The sequence below is a fragment of the Lampris incognitus genome, chromosome 9 (assembly GCF_029633865.1).
Source record: "Lampris incognitus isolate fLamInc1 chromosome 9, fLamInc1.hap2, whole genome shotgun sequence".
NCBI lineage: Eukaryota > Metazoa > Chordata > Actinopteri > Lampriformes > Lampridae > Lampris > Lampris incognitus.
Genome location: NC_079219.1, coordinates 27,644,092 through 27,660,226, shown reverse-complemented (window position 1 = coordinate 27,660,226; position 16,135 = coordinate 27,644,092). Strand labels below are relative to the sequence as shown.

At 47.8% G+C, this 16,135-nt stretch overlaps 1 protein-coding gene across 1 annotated transcript; it reads left to right on the top strand.

Moving 5' to 3' along the window:
* The first annotated feature begins 2,509 nt into the window (after nt 1-2,509).
* LOC130117732 (protein SOGA3) lies at nt 2,510-14,891 on the top strand. The gene is made up of 11 exons (XM_056285913.1): nt 2,510-2,536; nt 4,237-4,884; nt 5,172-5,396; nt 5,589-5,747; nt 6,650-6,721; nt 8,376-8,695; nt 9,058-9,217; nt 10,080-10,149; nt 10,348-10,894; nt 14,491-14,620; nt 14,781-14,891. The coding sequence occupies exons 1-11, from the start codon at nt 2,510-2,512 to the stop codon at nt 14,889-14,891; spliced, it is 2,469 nt and encodes an 822-aa protein (XP_056141888.1).
* Nucleotides 14,892-16,135: the final 1,244 nt, after the last annotated feature.

Sequence of the window (16,135 nt, the reverse complement as noted above, 5' to 3'; positions counted from 1 at the left end):
CTGGCTAAGAGAGGATCAGCGTTCCAGTCATCTTTTTTTGACAATATACTGAAGTCTATCCCAGTCTTGACTGGTTTTTTTTTACTTTGGACTTAATTATTGATCCTCTAATAATTAGAGCGCATCTGAACCCTCAGGATACAGACATCTGTCATTGTGTTACCCCAACAAATGGCTGAATAGTCAAGGGACAGAAGGATTCATTTGGGGTTGTGGGGGATGGAGTGTAATGTGGGTGGGGGCTGTGATGATGGCAGCTGCTGTGCGCACGTGTGTGTGTGTGTGTGTGAGAGAGAGAGAGAGAGAGAGAGAGAGAGAGAGAGAGAGAGAGAGAGAGAGAGAGAGAGCGAGCGTGTGTGCTTGTGTGTGGGGGTATGTGTTTGTGAGCATGTGTGCTTATGTGTGTGGGGGTATGTGTGTGTGTGTGTGTGTGTGTGTGTGTGTGTGTGTGTGTGAGAGAGAGAGAGAGAGAGAGAGAGAGAGAGAAAGCGAGAGAGAAAGCGAGAGAGAGAGCGAGCAAGAGAGAGAGCCTGCACATGCATGTGCACAAGGCCTCCAAATCTGTAATCCTATTAAAAGAAATCAGACGGTAATCTTTGTACAAAGCCTGGTGATTTCCCCTGCAACATCCTACCAGTTGATATGTGATTACAAAGAAGAACTGCCTTGTCCCTGGACAGATTGAGATATAGTGATCTACAAACATTTTCTGGCCAAAGCCAATCAGCTGACAAGTGTTACAGGGCTAAAATCTGTGGCTATGCTACATTTGACAAAAGCTGAAAGCTTTGGCATCAAATATTCAGAGCAGAACACATTCTGGCTTCGGATCCAGCAGCACCATTTCCCCTGGCACATTCTCTACACTCTCTTGCCATTATACTTGGCTTCACATCAACACAATGCATCCAAATAAATTCTCTTTGTATGCATATTTCACACTGCAGGGGAACTTACGGTCTGTGCGTGATTAATCCTATGAGGTATGTCTGACATTCTTGTGTAAGAAGTGGGGTTGTTGTGAAGCGTCTGTTGTTGTGTAGTGTGCTGTGCCTGTCGCGTGTCACTCTCAACCTTCACCGCTGGCTAGCAGAAATGCGAACAGGAGAGCCGAGTGTGTAAGTCTCTCCCTGCCAGTACGTAGCCTTTCCAACAGCAAGCCCTATGTAGCGCCTCCTCGTGGTGACACACGGTAACTGGGTACACATTGGACCCTGGCTGAACTGCAAGGGACTCGGAGGAGGTCTGGTCCCTAGACGTGCGGTACGCAGGCCCACCGATGTGTGGATATTCCCTGATGCCCACGAACCAGCCCCCAGCTGTGGGTTAAATAGCGCCACTGCCTGGTGGACACCTCGGGAGAGGAAGAGGCTACGGGAGTAAACCCCTACACAACATCAACGTCTACAGTGTTGTTGTTTTTTGTTTTTCTTGCCCTTTTGTGTCTGTTTAAGTGGGAGAGTACTGCTGGCGTGGTGTGTGGCTGCCGCTTCTCCCTCTCGTAGCCCCCCTTCCTTCCCATCCACCCCTGTATGTCTGTGCTTTGTTGATCTGTTGTCTTGTTTCACCCCCTTTACTGTAAAGCAACTTTGAGTATAAGAAAAGCGCTATACAAGATTTATTTATTTATCTATTTATTATTATTATTATTATTAGGTACAACATGAGCCAGTCAAACAGGGCCAAGAATTAAAGGGTCTAAGTGACCTGCCTTACTGTAATTCAATCAAAGTGAAGATCGCTGGAGTTTATGTGGAACTTCAGAGAGTTGAGCCAAATTCAAGTCTGAGTAATCCTCGGGTCACCAGGAAAATACCCGCCTGAACCTGGTACAAACACCATTTCATCTAACATATCATCTCCTGACCACCCCAATTCAGGCACATTCGGGAGAGATGCACTGACGTGAGATTGATCCCTAATTTAATTTCTTATTCATCCCATGACAGCACAAGCTTCATGCCCTAAAAGCACTGAACCTCCCAAGAGATAAGTGCTTGGCTTCCATGGGTTTCCATTGTGACTGACATTTTCCAGACCTTCGTGGACATCTTAGGGGTAAGAGAGAGAGTGTGTGTGTGAGAGAGAGGGAGAGAGAGAGAGAGAGAGAGAGAGAGAGAGAGAGAGAGAGAGAGAGAGAGAGAGAGAGAGAGAGAGAGAGAGAGATGACTTGAATAGCCAAAAGACCCTGCTTTTTGGCAAGAAAGATATTGTTTGGAAACACAGGGACTAAAATAAAATCCTCTCCTTGCAAACAGTCTGAATGGGTTCCTTGGCCAAAAGCCATTCCTTGACATGAGGCTGTTTTTCACACCAAGGGAAAGGTACGTGAACCAATGGCACGATTACAAGTATTTGGTCCCACTGAGGTTGTCCTACTTTAACTTGTCAGGTATTTAAACAGCCTTTTTTTGTGTCATAAACGTGGGTTAGACATAGTACACTGCCTCACTAGCCAGCTAGTGTCCAATACTCACTGAGAGTTCATGCATACTTATCCAAAATATAAATGGAGACTAATGTAGAAAGTATGAGAGTGCTATAGTCAGTTGCACCTACAAGTACGTGACATCCTTGGGCTAAGGATCATATGAAGGTTTTACATACAATAAAGGACCTGTCGTAGATGGCACATTCCCCTTCTGTCATATTGTGCTGGGCTGTCACATAGACGGAAACTGCCTGCTACTCTGTTACAATATTAATGAAGAGTCACACCCTCTATACGGCTCACATTATGTGTGTGTGTGTGTGTGTGTGTGTGTGTGTGTGTGTGTGTGTGTGTGTGTGTGTGTGTGTGTGTGTGTGTGTGTGTGTGTGTGTGTGTGGCGTAGCTCTATCAGAAGGAGGGAGCTAAAGATGAGAAAAAAAATAGAGAAAGAGCGATATTGCAGCTACCTTAGCCTATACAACCTGTGATATATATCTCCAGTGAGAAAATCTCCCTGTGAGCGCCTTCATTTCCGCTCAGTCCCGGCACGATCCCTTCCTCCCTGCCCGCGATGACGTCATTACATGAATATTGAAACAGCTGGTGGTCAGGAGGCGCTCGGAGCCAGCATCCCGCTGCCTCCCCGTTTGGGATCCGACTCAAAAAAAGGTAAGGGATTCATCCCTGAAATCCTCGCTTTTATTTGCTTATCCTCTCGCCTTACTGTATTGGATGAGATGAGAGTGGCTGGTGTGATTTGTGCCAAAAAAAAGGGGGGGCCGTTTGTTGGGACTAAAATTCACTTGTGTTCCCATCACATTGTTGGGCCTAGACTAAGGCTTGATTTACTGTTGCTGTTTGGTGACTGGGGGTCTTTCTACTCATAGTTACAATAAGGATATTATCTGAATTATCAATTACAGAGATGATTCGTCATATACACATGATTACTGTTTTATTTTATTTTTTTACCAAAATAAGCGAAACGAGAAAAGTGGTGTCATCTTGCCAACAGTGCAATTGATGAAAAATACATGATGTGTTTTGTTCCTGTCGCCTCTCCATCCTTTTCAGTTATGAGTCGCCGAGTGTGATGACTGTGATGATGGCTCATATAGGAGTCTACAAATCATATTTTTAGCACCAGGGACCCGGATAACCCGATACGAAAGTCTGGTTCGGTCTGGGGACCAAAGAGGCCGATGTGAAGCTGCATATGCGAAGGCTGTTTAGTCGGTGGGTGGATGATTCAGATATTTGTGTCCGTCGTACTGCTCCCTCTATCCTCTCTATCCACCTCGCCTCTCGTCCTTTGGCAGGACACGAGATGCAAATCGAAGAATGACAAATCGGCTTACCTGCAACTGATCTCACGCACATTAGGCTATAACAGCCCGGAATAGATAATAATTTCACCCCCCCCCCCCCATCCCTCCCTTCTGGAAAAAAAAACAAAACAAAAGAAAAAAATTGCTTCATGTGAAATCCATCATTCAAATGTATGATGCGTCCTTGCCTGCTTTTAACCCCAAGGTCTTTATTTCCTTTTTTTTTTTAATGGTTTACAGGCAAGCAACAGACTTGAACTCCTCGGCTGTAGGTGTATCTTAATGGGCGTGTTTCAGATCTATATATTATCCTCCGCGCATTGATAGTGCTTCATTCTATCGATTCTCCCCCTAGCTCAGCTTGGGGAAGAGCTGAGCCGCCGCCTGCATGACACCATGATGAACTCATCCGCTAGCGGCGCTGCCGACGCGCCGCGGCAGACAGACAATAGCGGCAGAAAGCAGCAGCAGCAGCAGCAGCAGCAGCAGCAGCAGCGGGCCTCGTCGCCGGCTGGCCTCAAAGACAGCGGAACCAAAGCAGCACAGAAGGGCAGCGCCTCCTCAAAGACCACGACGTCTAAACAAGGAACGGGGGGAGGCGGCAGAAACAGCCGAGGTCACTCACCCGTTTGTACTGCGACGGGGAAAGAGAGACAGGCTGGGGTCTGTGCCTCGAAAGGTGCGGCCGCTGTCCAGCCGGGCGGTGCTGAAAGCAGGGCGGGGGCGGGGGCGGCGGCGTCGGCGTCGGCGGCGTCTGACACTACGCGAGGTGAGCAGAGCCGCGTCGTCTCCGACCAGCCCTGCTCCTCCAAATCCCCCAAGCTGAGGAGCAAACAACCCAAAGGAGCCGAGGCCACGACGAGCGGGAAGAAGAGCTCCAAAGGCACAGTGGGCTGCGGACCCGGATTCTGGAAGGAGGGATGCCTGCAGTCTGAGCTGATCCAGTTTCACCTGAACAAGAGTCTGGGGAAGAAAGGGACCAAGATGCAGACGAAGTCAGCATCTCCGCCGACCTCGGACCAGGAGCTGTCCCCCGAGCCCGAGGCGCCGCATCCGGCTCCACACCCAGACCAGAGGCTTCAGGAGGAGATAGAGCAACTGGAGGATGAAAACGATGATCTAAAGGTACAGAGACGCAGCTACGCTGCTTTTCTTGTTGTTCTCTGCCGTTAAATGTCGTGCCTTGTGGTTTTGCTTGCGTCTCCACAACACCTGTAGTGGCGGTGTTCATTAACTACAACCGTGAAATCTCCTTTTCACAGGCGAGGCCTGCTTAAGCCATTTCAACCCTTTGTGGCAACAGAAAAAAAAATACACAAGTAGGCGTTTTGTTCATTTTAAGCAGCTTACGTGCATTGTAACTGATATCACTTTGTATTTTGTTATCCCTCTTCCTTCCCCGGCGGGGCTAGAATGAGATCGAGGAGATGCGGGCGGAAATGGATGAAATGCGTGACACGTTCTACGAGGAGGACGCATGCCAGCTACAGGACATGCGGCGCGAGCTGGAGAGAGCCAATAAGAACTGTCGGATCCTCCAGTATCGCCTGAGGAAGGCTGAGAGGAAGAGGATGCGCTTCGCAGAGACCGGCGAGGTGGACGGAGAGCTGCTCAGGAGCCTGGAACAAGACCTGAAAGTATGGTTGGCTCTTTGTAGATGATTTCAGACAGGGCAGAACGAAGAGTTCAATACAATAACGGAAACGGAACTTAAACGAGGTCGGATTCAGATTTGGTTTTGTGTCTTTGTGATAACCTATCCCTGTCGATGCTCTCCCTCTCTTTCGCTCCTTTTCTCCTCCCCATTGCCGCCCTGCCCCATCTCCTAGGTTGCAAAGGATGTGTCAGTCCGTCTGCATCACGAGCTGGAGAGTGTGGAGGAGAAGAGGACCAAGACTGAGGAGGAGAATGAGAAGCTGAGGCAGCAGCTGATAGAGGTGGAAGTCACTAAGCAGGCCCTGCAGAATGAACTGGAGAAAGCCAAAGAGGTGATTGTGTGTGTGTGTGTGTGTGTGTGTGTGTGTGTGTGTGTGTGTGTGTGTGTGTGTGTGTGTGTGTGTGTGTGTGTGCAGTTTTAACTCTTCCGCTTTAAGTATATCAGGCAACACAGTGACAGCGCTAACCCCTGAGGTCAACACTGATGCATCAAAACAAGACGGCTCCGGGTTCAATAATTCCAGCTCACTCGTGTGGAGTTTGCATGTTCTCCCCATATTTGTGTGGATTTTCTCTGGGCACTCTGATTTCCTCTCACAGTCCAAAACATGCACTAAATATGATTTGGCGTTTCTAAATTGCCCATAGGTATGAATGGTGTGTGAGTGACTGTGCGCCATGTGATGGGACTGGTAACCTGTCCAGTGTGTCTCGCTGCCTTCTGCCCAATGTCTGGTGGGATAGACTCCACCACCCAGTGACCACCAATTTCAACCAGGCTCATGGGCCCCTGGATTAAGCAAGTATAGACAACGGATCTCTGAATGAACGGACCAATAACAAATAATGTCATCTGTGTGTGTGCACATGTGTATGCGTGGACTGAGATGTGTTGAAACAGGGGGGTTGGAAAACACTTCATTGAACAAATGGAAATGTGTGCAGAGAGCTTGGAAGTGCAGATTAGCCGCACAGTGGAAGAGAGACACTGCTGGGAGCACTGTCACGTGTCCGGTCGATGTAATACGATGTCCACCCTTTTTCAGCCTCAAAAACACACTAGATAATCCGGACATGGTTTTATTAGTGTATCTCCACAACGACGTTACTGTCAGTGACTGTAACCAGCCCGTCTTTTCTATTACCGAGTCCCCAGTGCCCCATAAATCTGCGTGAAGTCACTGACTTCTATCAGAACATGGTTGGCTAATGACGTGGACATTTTCCCCTGTAGCTATCCCTAAAAAGAAAAGGAAGCAAGGATGGACAGAGAGCAGAGAGGAGGACACCACAGACTCCAACTGAGGTGAGTCAACATCTAAATAGATTATAAATCCATATTCAACAATGGGGGAAATCTTACAAAAAGGTCACAGCAGTGTTTTTGAAAGGTTATATTTCATTGTGACTGAATGTCCTATAACGCAGTGATCCACTCAACCATTTGCCATCAAGTGTCCTGAATGTTCAAGTGTTCTTTACAACCCAACACCACACCACCTGGTTTCATTGATTAGCGCATCTAAGCCTAAGTATGTAATTATTGAATATTAATGAAATAGACATCCTCATTGCATCTTCATTGAGGAAGCTCAGGCACACAGGAGCATCTGCAGAGATCAATTTTTAACCGTTTACACTCAACGCAGATTACCGTGTTTCATCACCGACCTCCCCCACATCGTTACCCTGACCTTAACCGCACCTGAACTTGACCATCTCCAACCTAATGCACATACCCGAGCACCTGCAGTATAATGCCGGAACTTAACCGCGTGTCATGTGATAGTGGTGAAGCGGATCTGAGCGGAAGTCCTTATTGATCACCGCTTTGAAATACATTGAATGCGGCGCGTCCGGGTAGCGTTGCCTACCAACCATCGCCGGTTCGAATTCATGTCTTACCTCCGGCTTGGTCGGGTGTCTCTACAGACACAATTGGCCGTGTCTGCGGGTGGGAAGCCGGATGTGGGTATGTCCTGGTCGCTTCACTAGCGCCTCCTCTGGTCGGTCGGGGCGCCTGTTTGGGGGGGGGGCTGGGGAAATAGCGTGATCCTCCCACGCGCTACGTCCCCCTGGTGAAACTCCTCACTGTCAGGTGAAAAGAAGCGGCTGGCGGTGGTGGTCTGCAGCCCTTCCTGGATCGGCAGAGGGGATGGAGCAGCGACCGGGACGGCTCGGAGAGTGGGATAACTCGCCAAGTGCAACTGTGGAGGGGAAAAAATATGGGGGGCGGGGTTAAAAATACATTGAATGCGTGAGACAGAAAAAGATCATCTGGCGTTCCTATGCTCGCGTTCATACTCAACCAACGAGGACGTGTATCTCATTATCATTCATGTATTGCCCCCAGCTATTCAAGGAACAAATCTTTCAGCCAGACCGGCGGGTGTAGTACACACTTTAGCGTGCTACCGGGTTGCGTGGAGGTGAAATCAGCTGGTGTAGTTTTGGGTTGGAATGAAAACCTACATAACACGTGGCGCCTCATAGCACAAGATTAACTTTCACTGCTATGAGGGATTACAAAGACGATAGCCTTCACCTGTATTGCCGAAGATATTGTAACGTGCATGGATAAGTAGACACGTTGGTCCTTGATTAACGGGTCGGACCCTTTAGTCTAGCGGTTAACGTTGTCGCTTGCGGAGTGGGAAACATGAGTTCGCGTACCGGCTTTGGCGGTTTCCCGATTGCCCCCCGAATTTGCTACAATATACCAAACCAATAGCTATGACAAGTAATTTACCAAGACGTATTTGAGAGGAGCATGCAGATGAGCGGCATTTGTGTAATTTACTGAAACCATTAAACATTGAAATACCGCAGTAATTAAAACCACTAAAACAATATGCATAATCAAGTGCCATCCCAATTTTTATTTTTTTACATTTTAACGAACAGTTTGTCTGGTCACAGAAGCGAACGGCTCATCTAAAAACTCTGCTGACACTCAATAGGAGGAAAACGATGACCTGAAATGCCAGCTGGCCTTCATCAAGGAGGAGGCCATCCTGATGAGGAAAAAAATGGCCAAGATCGACAAAGAGAAAGACCGCCTGGAGCAGGAGCTACAGAAGTATCGCTCTTTCTATGGGGACGTGGACAGCCCACTGCCGAAAGGAGAAGCAGGAGGACCCCCGACCACCCGGGAGTCGGAGCTGAAGCTGCGCTTACGCCTGGTGGAAGAAGAGGCAAACATCCTGGGGAGGAAGATTGTGGAGCTGGAGGTGGAGAACAGGGGGTTGAAGGCTGAGCTGGATGACATGAGGGAGGACAGGTACTTTGCAATTCTTCATTTGTGTCCAGTAATTGATGAGCGTTGAATAATTCCCCACCAAATAAAGCGGTGATGCACGCTGTAGTTTGTGTTAAAACCTGTGAGGCCATTTCCATTCAGTGCCCTTCAGGCGGTCCCAAGGGATGAAGGAGAGACTATAATTGTTGATCCGTATCTTCGTTTATTTGCGGTTGTGTGAATTATTTTGACAGTTTTGGGGAAATGGAATTAATTGTGTTGTAAAAAAAAACACCAGAGCAATCCATTCTTTTCTTTCCCTCATCTCAACTCTCTTTCACCTCATCTCTACTCCCATGTCCTCTATCTTTCCTTTTACCATCTCCCCTCCTGTCCTCTCCCAGCCTGGCGGCAGCGGGAGCAGGTGGTGCTGGAGGTGGGGGTTACCAGTCCAGGGAGCAAGGAGAGGCCCTATCGGAGCTGAGGCAGCAGCTCCAGCTGGTGGAGGATGAGGCCGAACTTCTCCGCAGGAATTTGGCAGACGTGGAGGAGGAAAATAAAAAGGTAGATGTTCTTTAAGTTGCGCTCACGAGAACAATATCAAACCACGTCAGTCATATGTTGACAGCATGGGCTGTCATTAGATTTCTATAACTGGCACAGCTACTCATATTCTTCACAAGATCGAGTCTTAACTGGTTGCAGATTATTTTTTGAAAAATCGCATTGATTTGTGGCTTATTTCAGCTACTTCAACATGATATGAAGTGTATGCAGTAGGGTATTTTGAATTATCGCATTACATGTTGGTTGACAGCTATTTCAAAGAGCATTGGAGCAAATTCGGAGGGCAGCAGGGAACCGCCGCGAACCCGGGTCTCCCGCACCACGAGCGACTACGTTAACCAGTCGGCTAACCCTTTAGTCGACTGGTTAACGTAGTCGCCCGTGGTGCAGATGACCCGAGTTCGCTTCCCGGCTGCCCCTGAATTCGCTACATTGGTGTCAGAAGTGGGATAGTGAGAACGTGAGGCCATCGAAAGCGCGTGCGCCCAGAGGCGCGAGGGAGTTGATATGCTGAAGCACGGGGACGCACTTCCCAAAGGAGGGGGTAGTGTAATATCATGAATCAGTAGACTCGCTACTCGGTTGGCTAATGGGTCAGACTCTTTAGTTGACTGGTTAGCGCAGTCGCCCATGGTGCGGGCAACCCGGGTTCGCTTCCCGGCTGCGGCGGATTCCCGTTTGCCCTCTGAATTCGCTCTAGTATGTTTACTTGTCTTACTTATCTCAAAGTGTATGAACAGTTGATATGTGTGTCCCTCTTTACATGCGACGTTGTGCTCCCAGATCTAGCCTTATCCGAGCATTATGCCAACGAGTTAAGATTCATGAACTATTTCATAACATCTGTTTTCGTATTCAGGTGACAAGTGAGCTTAACAAACTGAAATACAAGGCTGGCTCCCATGAATCTGGGTCACGACACGGAGGAGGTTTGTTCACTTATTTTTTAACTACTTGGCAAGTTTTCTAAAATGTACAAATGTTGATATTACACTTAATAAAGATCACAACACTAGCAAAATTTGATCAAATAAAAAGTGTGCTTCTTAATTGCTGGAAGAACTGCTCATCAGTGTCTCCTTTACTAATTTGATCTAGTTTTTGATGTACTCTTCACACCGCATCAGGTGGAGCGGACCCCGCCAAGGTGGAAGCCCTCCAGGAGGAGCTGAAGGCAGCGCGCCTGCAGATCAACGAGCTGAGTGGTAAAGTCATGCAGCTTCAGTATGAGAACCGCGTGCTGCTCTCCAACATGCAGCGCTATGACCTGGCCTCCCACCTGGGGATCCGCGCCAGCCCGCGGGACAGCGACGCTGAAAGCGACGGAGGCCGGGACGACGACACGCCCTCGGCATCTGCCAACTCCCCTCGCCTCCTTCCGCCCCACCGCAAGCGCGAGGGTCCCATTGGAGGGGAGAGCGATTCGGATGAGGTGAGAAACATCCGCTGCCTCACCCCGACACGCTCCCTTTACTCTCCCGTGGACAGCCGTTTTTTATCCAGAAGCCTGAAGGACCGGCAGCAGATGATCGACATCCGAATCGAGGCGGAGCGGCTGGGCCGGACCATCGACAGGCTTATCGCTGACACCAGCACTATCATCGCCGAGGCCCGTGTCTATGTGACCAACGGGGAGCTGTTTGCCAGGTTGGATGAGGATGAGGAAGGGAGCAGGTACAAGCAAAGGGCCTAAGTATTTTGTTTTAATGTATACAGAAGTAACCAGGCAACTAACTGATCCCGGCCAGGCTCTGTTCTTTCCCCTTATGCTCCAATCACAGCAGAGTCCCTGATGTTAGCCACAATATTCTCAGCTAACTTTCCAGAGCACTGTGCCCAACCACCACTTATTAATGAGGACACATCAGGTCCGAGATGTTTCAGGGGAACATACACAAGTCTCATCTTGTATTCATATTGAGTGGATGTTTTCATGTTTCTTTTTTACGTTTTTTTTATCCATTTCCAAAACTGAAAACAACTTTGTGGGATGGTTGAGACAGTGGATGTGATCAGATGGGTAAATCACAGCATGTCTAATGGGGCTTCTTGGCACTTGACAGATTGTAGAAAAGTAAAGAATAAGGGCTCTAGTTTCCGGATGGACGCTAGGTGGTTTTTCTCTCGCGAGAGAAAAACATTACTTGTACCGAAATGGGCGTGGGGGCGCAGTAGAGGGAGTGTCAGTCAAAACCAGGTGGCGCAGTGATAGTTTGGTGTCAAATAAAGCCACATATTCTCTGCCTTGTCAGACCACGTTTTAGCACAGACACAGGTGTTGTGTGGTGATGTCTGGGTTTAGGCGAAGATGCACGAAGCATAGACTTATCTAAAATCACTCACGCCACTTTTGTGTATGTTATGTTGGCTTATCCCCCCCCCCTTTTTTTCTGCACAATTGTACTTGGCCAATTTACCCCACTCTTCCGAGCCATCCCGGTCTCTGCTGCACCCCCTCTGCCGATCCGGGGAGGACCGCAGACTACCACATGCCTCTTCCGATACATGTGGAGTCGCCAGCCGCTTTTCACCTGACAGTGAGGAGTTTCACCAGGGGGACGTAGCGCGTAGGAGGATCACGCTATTCCTTTCAGCACCCCCCCCCCAAAAAACAGCGTCCCGACCAACCAGAGGAGGCGCTAGTACATCGATCAGGACACATACCCACATCCGGCGTCCCACCCGCAGACACGGACAATCGTGTCTGTAGGGTCGCCCGACCAAGCCGGAGGTAACACGAGGATTCGATCCCCGTATTGGTAGGGAACGGAATAGACCGCTACGCTACCCGGACGCCCCATGTTGGCCTATTTGATGAATAATTTAGCCAATGACTTCTGCCCTAAACCTTTTTAATCACAAAACAAAACATCTGCATGTGTACCATTGTCTTCCAACAGAAAACAGGTCAATGTGCATTATTACGCATGGAAAACAACATGGTGATGGGGATTTCAATATTTCAATTAAGCTCATTCAACCTGAAAGAACGAACTGATTGTCTAGGCTAATTGATCCGTGATCACAACTAGTTAAGTTCTCCTGATGTGTTCATAGAATGGGCAGGAAAGAGAAAGAGAGACGCTGGTGAGAACGAAGACAAGTTAAACGGTAACCTGTCACATAATCACGTGTGCGTGTTGTCTCATATCACACTGGAATTGGTGTTAATGTCTGTTGCATGCGCACTTCGCGACTCTGCACCTCCCGAACAAGGACACCAGTTTCCTCCTGGGGAGAAGCTTTTCTGATTAGCCGGTCTGGACTTCCGGTGTCCATTACGAAACTGGCCGTTCGTCATGACAGGAGTGCACGTGCTGCTTTTAAAGGGAGTAAGAGGAGCTGATCTGATTGGCCGTAATTGAAGACAGCCCCCACCGCTCCTACTGATAATTTATTCCTTCTAATCCAACTCTTTTACAACTGCGCCTCCACTGCGCCCGCTTGCTGCCAGTGTAGCATGTCCTGGAATTAGGGTGCATACACCAGAGTAAATTTAAACTGTATGTGTACAGTTTAAACTGTACACATACAGTTAAACTGTGTACTTAACATTCAACCCAGTATCACGTCAAAGCGTACACCCGCCGGTCCACCGTGTCAGTGTCACGGTTTGCCTCGCTCAGCCGTGAAAAGTACACGCGTGTAAGAAGGTGTAGTGCCAGCAGGGGGCGATGATAAAAAAGTATTGGCCACACCTTAGATTGAACTAGCGCTAGCGCCTTCGACTGCACTATGACCCGGAACTAGAGCCCTAAATGTTTGACACATTTTAATAAGAATTAGCCCAGCTAGCTACTACCTAAAAAGCCTACTTGGTGTCTCATGGCCCATTGCAGGGCTGTGCTTAGCTTCTGTACCAGCACAGGCTGCAACAAGGCTGGATTAGTCTTGGAATAATCAAATCATTGCCTTAATCTGATTAAAATCAACATTTTAACATGCATGTAAACTCAATTAATGAATAGGCCCCAGTTTTACAAAAGTAATTTGTAAATCATAATAAAATAACACCAGTCGGCATGTTACCGTGTAGCGTGCAGGATTTTAAGATTAAAATCGCTCATCTTCTGATGGACCCTTCGACCAGTCGGAGCTGTCACAATGATCAGTATTTGATTTTTATAACCGGAATCTGGACAAATCTGAGCTCATTTGCACATGTTTATGCCTCTATGGCTGCAGGCGGAGCAAGTGTGCCTGTCTACAACTGCAATCAACAGAAGAATCGGGAGTTAAATGTGTTATGCCAAGTCTTTCCCCAGTTGGTTAGGACTTTAAAAGGCCTCTAGTGTGTCCCTGGCTTTAGTCTCATTTTTTCCTCTTAGCGTTGCCATCATTTATGTTTGTGATCCTTTCATATACATTTAGATCTTGTGAGCATCCTTCCACAGCTTACCAGAAGCCTCGCTTTGAGTTTCATGATGCATTTGAAAACTTAATTTGCATTCTAATTATTTTGGGGATATTGAAGATTTACATGAACATGTTTCTAATCTATCTTATTCATAGTTAGTTGCATGCATTTTATAATCTTAAAGGGCACAAATCCCATTCAAGACGCGTGTAAATTGCAAGAAATATCTGAGCGGTACTGTGAGAAATTTGTGCATTTGTAAGTTACAGATAGCTAATGATGAAACAAGGCTTTTGGCTTTCATTTGCCTACGATGTCCTTTGGAGGGCGGGGGTGTAATGTTCTGAAGAGTATTTTTAACCATTCATTAAAAGTTTAGGTTTTTTTTTGTAATCTGAAAGAAGCGTCATGGGGAGCTACATAGAGAAAGGAAGGACGTTGAGGTGCAGGGAACATATAGTAAAACGTTATCTCTCTAATGTTACAGGAAGAAAGAGAACATGAAATACAGGAACAACGGGAAGAAAAACTGCATAAAACAACGAATGATATTTCTACTCTTCTTTTTTTTAAACATGGAGAGTCCAACAAGCTAGCTTGTTCTGATCCTGGCCTTCTTCACATCCCCACTGTTAGGCACATATAAACACATATGAACACATATAAACACCCAGTCAAAACCGGAGTCCTCTTACGACCCCGCCTAGGCAGATGGGGTATAAACTTGTTTGCTCAATGCCGCCTTGATCGTAATGGTTAATGGATGGCAGTATATCTGTCTTTTGATTTAGCCATCTGCATTCTCTCGCTCCGTGGCGGGGGTTTGAGTTGGCCAAACTTCCTGTTGGTACACTGCTCCCTTCTCTAAGTCTTTTCTAACTGGGGCTGACCTCAGAAACACTCATTTCTACAGAATCAGGGAGCACGAGCTGCTGTACCGTATCAACGCCCAGCTGAAGGCTTTCAGGAAGGAGCTGCAGGGGTTTATAGACCGGCTGGATGTTCCCAAGCCAGAGGATAAAAACGCAGAGGAACCACTCTCTGTAAGTTGATGGACGGATGTGAGTGGCTGAAGCAATTTACGTGGATGAATCTGGGATGTAATCTCTCTCAAATGCTAACACGCACCCTTCTCTGTTTTACCCCCTGTCAATCCAACCTGTCCTCCCCTTCTCCCATTACCTCTCCCATTCATTCATCAAGATGTTTCAGCCCATTATTTTGCTGATTCTCATTCTTGTTCTGTTTTCTTCGCTTTCTTATGCCACCATTTTTAAATTGGTATTCCTTTTCACCCTGTTCTTTGTCCTGTAAAGCACATGTCCAGAAGCACATTTATTTACATTCTCGTTGATTTGCTCATTCATTCTTTTCATTTCTGTTATGTTGAACGCATTGCAAAAGGTCACTCGAGGTACAGGACACGTTTTATTTTCCATGTATGGCCCAAGCTACTCGTCTTCACCTGGGAAACTGTCAACATTTGTCGGAGACCACACACTTTTGAGTAACGTCAGAGGACAAGGTGGGTAGACATATAACTATATTGTATTGAACTGTGTTTTTGATCCAGGCTCTTTCTCTCATCAGTTCAGTTATTTTGATCAAGCTCAGCAAACAGAGAAACATAACAGTTTGGAGAAACAATAATATGCGCGCTGACCCCCCCCCCCTTTTCCGAATTGTATTTAGCCAATTACCCCACTCTTCTGAACCGTCCCGATCGCTGCCCCACCCCCTCTGCAGATCCGGGGAGGGCTGCAGACTACCGCATTCCTCCTCCGATACATATGGAGTCGCCAGCCGCTTCTTTTCACCTGACAGTGAGATGTTTTGCCAGCGGGACGTAGCGCGTGGAAGGATCACGCTATTCCCCCCAGCTCACCCCCCCCAACAGACGCCCCGACCGACCAGAGGAGGCGCTAGTGCAGCGACCAGGACACATACCCACATCCGGCTTCCCATCCACAGACACGGACAATTGCGTCTGTAGAAACTGGGGGTAACACGGGGATTCGAACCGGCTATCACCGTGTTGGTAGACAACGGAATAGACCGCTACGCCACCCGAACGACCATACGTGCTGATCTTGATCAAATAACTGAAACGATAAGACGAGGCGCCTAGTTTTAGATGCGCAGGCCCACGCCAAAGCGTGTAATACACCCGCCGGTCCAACGTGTCGGTGTCACTGTTTGCCTCGCTCAGGCGTGAAAAGTACACGCGTGTATGAAGGTGCAGTGCCAGCAGGGGGCGATAAATAACTCAATGTGAGCAACTCCCCACGGAGGAAAAGAAGCATAATGCATTTTCCAAAATCCCTCCCCATCAGGTAAGCTGAACATAAATGGGTGCTATATATATTAATTTAAAATGTTTTATGTTGCCTATGAATGTTGTCATGTTAATTACAATTCATTTGGCGGTTGAGAGTCGAACCCTAACCCTAACCCTTATGCTAATCATCGCCCCCTGCTGGCGCTACACCTTCATACACGGGTGTACTTTTCACGCCTGAGCGAGACAAACCGTGACGCTGACACGGTGGACCGGCGGG